The 11,372-nt window shown below is 46.1% G+C and overlaps 1 protein-coding gene across 1 annotated transcript in view; it reads right to left on the bottom strand.

Moving 5' to 3' along the window:
* Positions 1–83: 83 nt before the first annotated feature.
* The window catches only part of LOC104497054 (microtubule cross-linking factor 1-like), a gene marked incomplete at both ends in the record, with an annotated part of 27,465 nt that continues 16,176 nt past the window's right edge, over positions 84–11,372 (bottom strand). The window contains 4 exons of the mRNA XM_010140266.1: positions 84–251; positions 6,418–6,603; positions 8,200–8,430; positions 11,224–11,316. Of these exons, the coding sequence (XP_010138568.1) occupies positions 84–251; positions 6,418–6,603; positions 8,200–8,430; positions 11,224–11,316 (678 nt within the window). The remainder of the gene's footprint in view (positions 252–6,417; positions 6,604–8,199; positions 8,431–11,223; positions 11,317–11,372) is intronic.

The following is an 11,372-nucleotide window of genomic DNA, read 5'->3' as shown; positions in this document are numbered from 1 at the left end:
ACCCACACCAGTCTGTGATTCTGTGATTCTACGATTCAGCACTTCAGCTATTCTTTAGCAGAGCTGGACGCGGGGGACGTTACCTGTTCGAGGTGACACTTCAGTTCAGTCATTTCCACCTCCCAGGCTGCCTTGTGCAGGGCGTACTGCTGCTGGAGCTCCTGCCGCTCACGCTCCTCGTCCCGCAGCTCTGAGCGGAAGTCATCCAGCAAACCCTTCACGGCGTTCAGGAGCTTCCGATTCTCACTTGCCTGCCACAACAAAGCAAACCAAATGCTGTCAGTGGATAGTTTTAGCCTCCAGTTTAATTTTTTAGGAGGAAAAATGCCTGCACGTCCACTGCATGATGGAGATAGTACCTGGGCTCACTTCTGCGTGAGAAAATGAAGATTTAGCAACGCCTTCTCTGTTTCCAGACTGCCCAGGGAAGTGGCTGAGCCACTATCCCTGAAAGTATTGAAAAGATGTGTCGATGTGGTGCTGAGGGACATGTTTTAGTGGTGGAATTGGCCGTGTCAGGTTGCGTTTGGACTCGATAGTCTTAAAGGTCTTTTCGAACTGAAACGATTCTATGACTCTGCAGTTCTGTGATTCTATTTGTTAGCCCTAGGCCTGGAGCACCCATGACAGCCAAAGATACTTAAGTCACACTGAAAAAGGCACTAAGCATCCTTCTGGATTGAGGGCATCTGTAAGAACTCCTCTTTTTCAATACCGTAACACAAAGCCAGAGTATCACTCCCGCAGCCACCTTCCCTGCCGCAGCTGGGATCAAAGAGCAAACCGCCGTCCACGTCCTGAGGAGAATGTCATGGGCACTCTGAAAATGTTGTCTGTGCTCTTGTGCCAGCCAGGAGCCAAGAATGGAGCTAAATCAGAGCTGACATCTGATCTTAGCTGGAAGTACTGGAAGACAGCACGTATACTTACTCAGATCTATGATTTTATTTTTTATTATTATTAGTTTTGGCATTTACTTTCTGCAAATTCTCTGGAGACTTGCAAGGCCTGTCATCTTTATGTTAAATATTGAAAAATGTTTTTTAAAGATTCATTCTGGAGCAGTAAAACAAAAGGCATCTCACCGTTTTTTGCGGTCACTGAATTAGAATTGTGCAACGTGATTTAATTATCCCAAATTTATTAACTATTCCCAATGAGCCTCTCAAAGACCAGGGAGTAGCCAGAGATTTATCTGACAATTATTCTGAATAGAAAAGACTTTTAAGAAAATGATACTTCGCAGACTCAGCACGAGCAGAAAGAAGGGAAAGCTTTCTCAACAAATCCAGCTTTTAACCACCTGGTTCTCCTGAATGATGAACCTCCTTGGGAAGCCCTGACTCAAATGAGCTGCCTCGATTCTTGCACCATAGTCTAACTGACACTATTTTTTATTTATTTTCCCAAGTGGAGGCTTCCCACAATTGCTCTTACCCGGTGTTTCATAAGTTACCTACGTGGGGGTTCTGTAGACAAGCCAAGGAAGCAGATGTACCTAAAAACCTAATTTTTATCTAATCTAATGAGCTTTTTTCAATGACAATACATATACAATTTTATGCCGGCAACTAAGGTGATTTCATACGCTCATCAGATTTTTAGCACCAGTGAACCCACCTCACCCGCTTTTGCAATCAGTAATCAGACATACCGCAGCGCCTTTTTTCTTTAAAAAACACACAAATGTGGTCCGCTGCTTCCCAAGCCATTCGATTCGTCAGCAGAAACACGCTCAATGCAGGGGAATGACCGCAGGAGCTCACGGGCTGACCCGTAATCTCTGGGCTAATGAAAGGTGATGGTGGACAACACGGGCTTGTATAAGAAACGCGCCCACAGAAGCAGAGTTAATTCCATTAACATTTAATGCCAATTAGCGGTTTCCTACCAAACAGCAGCAGCCTCCACCATGTGTATAAGATCACCTGCTTTTCAATATGCAATGAGATTTTGTGTTTCCACCACGAATTTCTGTTCTGATACCCAGTTAAGGCTAAATTCTCCAAACACCCCGGCCCCTTGTGCAGTCAGCAGAGTAAGAGCGCTATGGAAGATCTGTCCTTCGTGCCACGAGAGGAGCTGCTGGGTACTGAGCGCCTCAAAATCTGGCCTCATCCTCTTTGAAAACCCTGACCCCAAACGTCTAGGAAGTGCTTCCACCCAAGAGCCACGTTCGGTGGTTTCTGAGGCTTTATAGCCTCCTCTGGCAGAGAAGTCTAAGGGCTCCACAAGGGAGTGAGACAGAAGTAAAACAAACCCCAGCAACACTAAAGAAAGTGACATCCCTCATTCCTGTGCATATATTTGATAGCTTTAGAGTCCTTAAAATCAGGTTTGCAAAGAAAGGAGCGATGGACTAGTACAAGGAGGAGCCAAAAGAGCGTCACTGCAGGTTTGCAGCCTACTGGGATGAGGGCATGTCTTATTTCTAGAGGCGTTATATCAACGTCGCTGTTTGGAGACAAGTACCCCAGGTGCCCCCTGGGCTCGCTGGGATTTTCATGACCTCGCCAAGATAAATCCAATTTGATTATACACTCCTAATTCCTGCAGAGAAATCTCTTCTGCATGACTTTGTATTTGCAGTCTGAGGCTGAGCTCTTCCTGGGGCAAGAGGTGAGCTCTTCGTGCCTAAAGAAAGAGTGAGAGGCCTGTGAGACTGTTTCTCCTTTTTCCCAAACTGGAGTGTGTTGGGAGGACAAAGTCCTTTTGAGACACATCGAGGCATGATTTAGATTTCTATTGGTAAAACTGCCAACAGCTTCTGGGTAAGTCCCGCCGAGTCATAACAAGGATTGTTCTGGTCTCCCCCTTCCTGCCAGGGGTGCTGCACTGGCAGCAGAAACGGGGCATGGCGGCGATGCCCTGGGCAGTCTCCCATGCAAGAGCTGTAGAACCCGACCAGTTACCGAAATCCGGAGCATGGAGGAATCTGACTGGTGCACAGCTGGCCTAAGGCAAGAGCATTACAAAAGCAGTTTCGAGTCTTGTATCTACAGCTCAGGATTTATAGGTAAAAAGGAAACAACAGCTGATGGCAAGAGACAACTCGATGTAGAAAACCTCAATTAAATTTCAGGGCTTCGGAGTCTTTACTATGTTGAGTCAACCCCAGAGATGGGAGCCTCCAACTCGAAAAGTTTGGGACCAGAGCGCTTGTTTGAAGTTTGCTTCTGCTTTTAATCACAATTCTTTTCTCTCTGAGAACTTCTTTAAGAGTTTAGCCTCAGTCTGGTGTTACGAGCGGTTTAGTAGCGCAGTCAATTAAAAACACAAGTTCAGGAGCTGAAACTGAACGAGAACGGTGCTTTTTCTCTGTCTAATCCTGGCAAATCCTGGCAAAAGTGAAGCTGGATCTTGGTGCAAATAATTTTAGGATATTTAGGTCTTAATTACTATTCCTTTGGGCTTTTAGCTAAGCTTTGAAAACCAATATTGTATGAGCAAAAAAGATCCAATTGACCCCTCCCAGCTGCAACACAAGTGTATTCTTTTTGAACACCTCTTCCATTAGACCACAGAAGTGTAAACTCTTTTCTTCTTACCTCCCCGACCTTACACCATCCAGCAGGCATCTCACCCTTTCTACTCAGCTGAACTAAAGTTCTTCCTTTCTCCACAGGCTATTCCCCCCGATCTCTAACTACACACATACAAACACTGACTTAGAGCAAGCCCCCCTCTACTGCGCCACCGGCCTGACTGATGTCCTGCCCGCGACCAGACTCCCTGCTTGGCTCTGGAGCCTTGACAGTCCCTTGCTCAAGCCTTTCAGCAGTGTGACCCAGCTACCAGCCAAGGGACAATGACGTGAAGAGAGAGCTGAACTGGCCCTTCTCACTCCCAGAAGGACCTTGAGGGGCTGGAGCGTGTCCAGAGAAGGACAACGAAGCTGGTGCAGGGTCTGGAGCACAAGTGCCCTGAGGAGCGGCTGAGGGACCTGGGGGGGTTGAGCCTGGAGCAAAGGAGGCTCCAGGGAGACCTTCTGGCTCTGACAACTCCCTGACAGGAGGGTGGAGCGAGGAAGAGATCAGTCTCTTCTTCCAAGTAACAAGTGACAGGACGAGAGGAAATGGCCTCAAGTTGTGCCAGGAGAGGTTGAGGCTGGCCCTGAGGAACAATTTCTTCCCCGCTGGGGTTGTCCAGGCGTGTCCCAGGCTGCCCAGGGCAGTGGTGGAGTCCCCATCCCTGGAGGGGTTTCCCCGCCCTTGTGTCGAGGTGGTGCTGAGGGACAGGGGTCAGTGGGGACCTGGCAGTGCTGGGGGAACGGGGGGACTCGATGATCTTAAAGGTCTTTTCCAACCTGAACGATTCTGTGATTCTGTGATTCTCAGAGTCCCCACCTACTCTGCTGCTCATCAACCAGTGTTTTTTTCTTCCCTCTTCCTCTCTGCTATGCCTTCATCTCTCCACACACCGGCCACATAAAAATCCCAGACAGGTGAGACGTGTACTTTCCACTGAGTCGAGTACCTCAAATTATAATAATATAAAATTAAAGGCTGCTTGTTGAAATTAAGGCCTCAGGGTTTATCACTTTTCTCAAAACAATTCCACTTTCCAGGCAGGGTGAGAAAGTCAGCAGCAAGAGTGCAGGCTGAAAATCCAAGCCATTAAATATTAACATTAAATGTTAAAAATAAATATGGGTTACTTTGAGTTACCATAAGCCCTTCCCTTTTTCTGACCTAGTTATCTCAGCCACTCCGAGCCTATCGCAAAATTTCCTTCCTAATGCGAAACAAGTGCTGATGCATTTCATCTCGGAGCTTGCCAGGCAGAACCAGCAACTTGGGGCTCTCCTGGGTGGGTGCAAACCTTGGACACTTCCAGCTTTAACGCTCACCCCGGTTCCTCCATATCAACAGTGGTTTGTGCCAGCCGTGGACTTAAGGAACCTGCTGAAGACCCCCAAGCCCCCTTTTCAGCACAGCCTGAATGGTCAGGGGTGTACTGGGAGGCGAGCACTGCTGAGACCCACCCCTTCTGGAAGGACGTGCTCTGGCTCTGCTGCTAATCTCAGAGCTTTTAAAGCTGGGACAACACAGGCAAAGTGTTTTCTTCCGCTGTTTTTGTTTAGTTAATGTGTTTTGGGATCGTATATGAATTAAGTGGAGCTGGTGTTATTGGGTGAAAGTCTGTAACGTGTGTGGAGCAAGGACCAGGGTCTAGAAGACACTTCCGAATCTACAACAGCATCAGAAAACCTGTATTAGGGCTTCCTGTTTCTGTGCCAAAGAATAATCATCATCTTTCTTGCCAGTGACAAAGACTTTGTTTCCTGGTTGGAAGGCGAGAAACTTATTTTTCCTTCCCAAGTCCCTTTGGATATCACGCACTATTCGCTATCAGGAGGGGAACTGATGCGGTCTGTTCTGACAGATCTTTTCTTTAAGTGAGATTAGCTGGAACTGCTGCGTTAGAACCTCATGCAATGTATATAAAAGTGAATTATTGGCGATTTACTTCCCATTCCTGCCACCTTAATGGAGATTAATGGCTAAGCAATGGTTATTTCAAAGAGGACATAGATTATTTGAACATTCTTGGTCATTTTGAGAGATCTGTATGGAAAATTAATACATGACAGAGTTTGTACTGAGATAATATGTTGATTTATATTTATTTTACTCATTCTAGATCAAGAGGCTTCAAGACCTTTTTCACTGAATTTGTGTTTTACACAGATTCTTGCTGCATTCTGCTTACGAGTGCAAATAATTCCATGTAACAGGATATTCTCATCTGAGTGATTTCCTCTCTAAAAATATAAGAAGATGCTCCCGAAGAACCGCTGGAATCCTTAAGTCTGTCCCCTTTGAATGTTGGCTATTGGTAGGACTGCTGGTATTTTAAACGCAGAATGAAAACGCTGTGATTTCTGGCAGTGCTCTGGCACACATGGGCAGGGCACAGGAGATGTCAGGAAAAAGTTCGCATGATTTGCTTTGAGGCATTTAAAACAAGCCCAGAGACAGGAAGGAACTTTTCCATTGTTTTCCCATCGTCTCCAAGGGAAACAGTAAATACATGTGCTAGTTTCTTAAATTATATAAAGGAAATAAAATCACCTCTTCTTGCCAAAAGTGATAGTAGAAGACAATAGTTGTGCTCAGGCAAGAGGAGCATGTAAACCCTGCAAACCATCACATACTGATAGACGTTTCTGGGCAAACAGCCACCAGAGGAAATAGGATTTTTCACTGATAGCATCTGCCAACAGGACAACAGTAACCACGTGGCTCCTGATTAAATATAAATGTAACGGCTGAAATCCGCTGTAATTGCTGTGTAGCTAGAAGTATTTTTACAAGTGCAATCCTACATGATTTAACAGAGCAGCAGAAGAAAATAAACTCCCTTGGAAACCCACAGTTTCCATTCCCAGGGCACGGCGCACAGATGGTCGAGTACCTGTTTCTGCTGCTGCAGTAATTCTGTGGTCTGCAGCGGTGGTCCATGGTCAGTGCTCTCCGTGGTGGGACGCTGGGAGAAATCTGTCAGTGCAAACACAACATCTTCTTCCTCCTCTCGCTCTGCAGCATCCACCTTCGGCTCAGACTGAATGCCAAAGTCTGGCAGGGCCTCAGGGTGCTCCATCTAAACCACAAGAGATGGGACACGTCAACACTCTTTTGCCATTCGCCTCGGGGGACAGGAATCTATGGAAGGGCTTGGAACCATCTTCCCCTGCGTCTCAGTGCTGGGGTATGTTGAATTCTATTCCAGTAGGCTACAGAAAATGATCTTTGGGTGATATATGACATGTTGAATATGGGCACACAACACAATGCAGGCTGCCGAACAGCAGATGTAGGCAGCTGGGAAGATGGGTGTAACGCAGCGTGATGGAGACCATCCATCGTGCGTTAATGAGGATGCTGGTGCATTGTCTGCTGAAGAGATGGAGATCAGGAAGCATCCAAATCCAGCACTTTATTCTCTCTAATTCATTAGCGAACACATGACTCCGGTAATGACTGGAGGTGGACTGATTATAAATTAACCAGCCAAAAAATCCAAACAGTGAAAAAATAAAGCGATTCTGATATTAGAAGATGAGCTGGTTTACACAGAAGCAAATTAGCGCAGCTGAAGTACAGTACTGTACTGAAGTACAGTAGAAGCAAATTACTTCTAAATAGCTCCTCATCTCTTGTTTCTGACTCATATTCCAGCAGCAGGTGAAGGTAGAGATGTTCATCCACCTTTTATTTCAGAATACAAAACACTGGAGTATTTGACTCCAGCACAGTCTGACCAGACCTGAAAGGTTACTTGTGCTGCCAAACGCAGCAAACACCGAAAACTGCGAGGCACCAAAGGATCAGAAATGCTGAGCAAAATTTTTTAGTTGCCTTGGCAAATGGTTTCAGAATTGCAGGAACCTGCAAAATAGATCTATTATTGTCAAGAATTTCACATAAAATGTCAGAAATGGGCAAAGACTTTCTTAAGCTTATTTTTAATTTAGGTAAGATGTCCAAAGCAAATGGTAATTCTGGATGTGCAACTCGACATGACGCAGCAGCGCCTTTCTTGGCAATCACACCCCGGCTGAGATGTGTCAGCTTGGGGATTCCAGGTTGTTATGTGCTTCTGCAACTCCTGATCTTAATTTAGGTGCTCCTTGGAAAATCGCTGTGATGACTACCGGCTGCTGACGGTGGCAGACATGCGTGTGGAGAAGAGGAACAAACAAGCATGATTCACTGTGAGTTCCCACAAGAAGCTGAACAATTCCCCTGCCAACACGAAAACAGAGCTTCCCTCCATCTGTACTGCTGAAGGCTTTGTGAGGAACACACTGTGCACACGAGGAGAAAAACGGAAGCACTCGACCCACCTACACAGATTTGACTCCATCAGCTCGCTAACTTCTTTTTTCTTCCCAAAACTTACTCAGGAGTCAGATTTTCGAGACCTATTTAAATGTTCATTTATTATGACAGAGTTTTTTCAGGACGAGGTGTTTGTACGAGTTCAGGGTTTAGATTTAGAGATGGGTGATCTGTGACATACTCACACAGCACACACTTTAGCACGAGCCAGCCTAGGGCTTGAACCCCCTCTAAATCTACGTGTAATCACAAAGTTGCTGATGCCACATCGTATTTAAAGTCTACACCTAAAGAAGGGACATCCCAGTACCCCACCGCTTGCAACTTCATTGGGTTAATAAGGTGGGACAATTACCTCAAGCACGTCCTCCCCTTCCTCCTCCATCCGCTTGCCTCGCCGCCAGTGTTTCAGCAGCCACTTCAGTCTGACGTACAGGAGAAAGGTGTCGTGCTTGAAAAGCCTGAGTTCTTGCTGCATCAGGCTCTTCTCCTGGCTCCAGGTCTTCTCTTCCAGTTTGTTCTGCAAAGTCAAGCTCTGCACTTCCAAGTCTTTCCTCCGCAGGGTCTGCATATGCTCCTCCTCCAGCTTTAAGGGAACGACAGACACCATGTCAATGGGGTGGTGTCCTGGGGCGGTCTCCAGGACTTGTACGCTGTTGGGTGAGGCAAACTGAAATCTCTCGTTTTCATCAGCAGTCAGGAGCTCCTGAGTCTGGCTCAGTAAGTTCCTCAGCAGTTATTACTGTTGAGGAAATTAGAGGACAGCAGCCAGCAAGCTTTGCTTAGATAACCATATCCAAGTAACCTGCTGTGGAAGTGGACATATACTTTAAAGATGCACAAGACCTCAGCTGCTGCATAAACATTTTATATCACTCATTTTCATCCCTCTCGATTGTATCCCTGCAGTATGCTCCCAACAGAGCCACCACCCCACGCTGCTGCACATACCACACTTGCTAAGTGCATCTGCAGCCATTCCTACAAGCTGGGACCACAGCTGACCTTCAGGCAACCTGGAATATTATCTTTGCCTCTTCACTCCCCAGCCACGGACTCATCCTTTCCTCTGTGGCTACATCTCCTGCTGCTTCTGGAAGGGCAACGCTTCTGAAGGAACCACATCCAGTATCTCAGATACAACTACTGGTCCCTCGCTTTTCACAGTTCTTTCTTGGAGGCATCTGAACAACTCACAGAGGACAGTTTCTCATTCTGATATGACTAGATCAGGGACACATGCAGGAACTGAAGAGACAGGAATAGGCCTCAACTGACATGTCTTAGTTTCAGTGCTAGAAGCACCAAGAAAAGCTCACTCCGGAGCACAGGTATAATTACATCTGTTCCAACACAAAGGCCACCTGAAACAGTTTTCTTTAAACACAACTTCTTCAATATGTCAGCCTCAAAGCATGGAATGACTTGGGCCCACCTGCACTGGTACAACATCTCCCATTCTGCATGGATGAGATGGTGTTTTCTCTCCAGCCCAGCTGCGGTTCACATGGATCAAGAACAGGCAGGTGGAAAATGAGTAGAGCGCCACTGCTTACAGACGCCAGGTTCTACTATTTTCCACCCTCCAATCTGCAGAACAGCCTCTCCCTTTGCTGACCAGCTCCACAGATGAAATCCCGGAAAGCCACGGTACACTAACGACCACGACGATTTACACTGTAAGAACACACCCTGCAACCGACGACATCCACGTAGGAATGAAGACTACTCCAGAGAGACTGCCTCAGCAGCATGGACCCCCTAGCAATTAACGCTGCTACGAAATACGGGCGTGATTTTCATGGCAACATTCAGAAGCTGCTGACACAGGCTACTGGTCCGTACCCAACGGTTTACTAAGGACTTTCCTGACCTTTAAACTCCAGCACAGTGCAAATTTTCAGCACCTATATTACTATGCCTTTAAAATTTCCTGATTAAATTAAGATTATTTACAGTAACTGCTAGCTTAAAATTTTAAAATTTAAAATTAAGGGTTTAAAATTCAGCTTAAAAGTAGTCTGGAACAAAATCAGCCATAACAGCCCCCAAAACCATACATGCAACTCCTGAGGACACTCGTGGAGGTTGTACGCTGCCACCACATTGGCATCCATTTGATGCCATTAAACATTGTTAAAAATGAAATAGTAAACAAGGGGCTTATTTCAAATTTCATTTTTACAGGAGCAAACAAATAGATTTTGCGCCGATGCAGTTATTCCACCAAATGAAGTTATGGTTAAATACAGCAAAGATCTGAGTCATTTCCACCAGAAATCCTGGAAGATGGTAAAAAAGGAACAGTATCAACAGGATGGGCATAATCTGGAAAAAATGAAGAATCCAGAAGATGCTTTTATTCCTCTGTTTCTACTGGCTGTCAACATGAACAGCTTTGATTTTGCTGCAGTTTTCATTGTTTCTATAAGCTGCTCTGATCTAAGTCCCCATAGTCACAAATCCCTGCAGAAGACCCTGGTGGAAGTACCTTCATAGAGCATTTTGCAAGGGATAGCTGTTGCAAGAGGAAGGGATGTGAAGAGGCCGGCATAGCTTCCAAAAAGCTTTCATGGCCAAGGCAACCAGGAAGGAAATCAATTTATGGGTTGCCTTCAAAAGCCTCCATAAGAAGCTCCTACGGAGATCAACTGGAAATTAAAGCTACTTATGAAAAACTGGAGAGATACCACCTGGGTGTAACAAGATTAGCTGGCGCAAGGCAAAACGCTTTACACTATGCAACAACTATGCTGAATTTAGTCGAGGAGGTAAATTTTAGAAGAAAACTTTAGGTAAGAGCCAAGCAGCCTGCAAAAATCAGCAACAGATTTTTTTCACTCCAGGAGCTGGAGATTACAAACCGATTGACTAAGCTGTTCCAGCCTTCGAGAGAGCAGGGGGAGCCCGTGTAACAAAATATGATTTATTGGGCAGTTATGAGTAAGAGGGTTGGAAGCATGGGGGGCTGAGAAATACAAAAAGTCCTGATTCGTGTCTCAGGAGTGTGCAATAACTCCTCCGACTTCAGAGGAGCGTTGGCTTTTCTTTGGGCTAGGAGGGCATAGAGCCAAACGGTGCTCCCAGAGATCAAACACCCTTCCCCAGCTCACGCAGAGATGAAGGGGCTGATATAACCCCCTGTGCAGTATTTCACATCTCTGCGTCGACTTCCAAAACTTCTCTCCCCCAAGCAGAGAAGCCAGACTCCAAGTGGCAAAATAAATAGGCTTGAGTTTACACTTCCCCAACTTCCAGATTCTTCATTTACTCAGATGAGGTCAAACACACGGCACAGCCATCAGGACACAAGTGCCCCTGGTCCTGCCAAACACGCCATGGTCATGCGCCTCTCCCAGGAGGTGGGTTTTGTATTTACCTGGATGATCCTTTCTGTAAACTTTTCTTGCTCCTCTCGGTGAAGTCTCGTCTCCTGCTCAAGCTGAGCCTGAAGCTCCTGTATCGATACATTCTGTACAGGTAAAACATGGGAATCCCTGAGCTGATCAGCAGGACAAAGGGATCGGT

This window comes from Buceros rhinoceros, unplaced genomic scaffold (assembly GCF_000710305.1).
Source record: "Buceros rhinoceros silvestris isolate BGI_N320 unplaced genomic scaffold, ASM71030v1 scaffold18067, whole genome shotgun sequence".
Taxonomy (NCBI): domain Eukaryota; kingdom Metazoa; phylum Chordata; class Aves; order Bucerotiformes; family Bucerotidae; genus Buceros; species Buceros rhinoceros.
The sequence above is the reverse complement of the archived record's forward strand: the minus strand, read 5'-3'. Positions and strand labels throughout refer to the sequence as shown.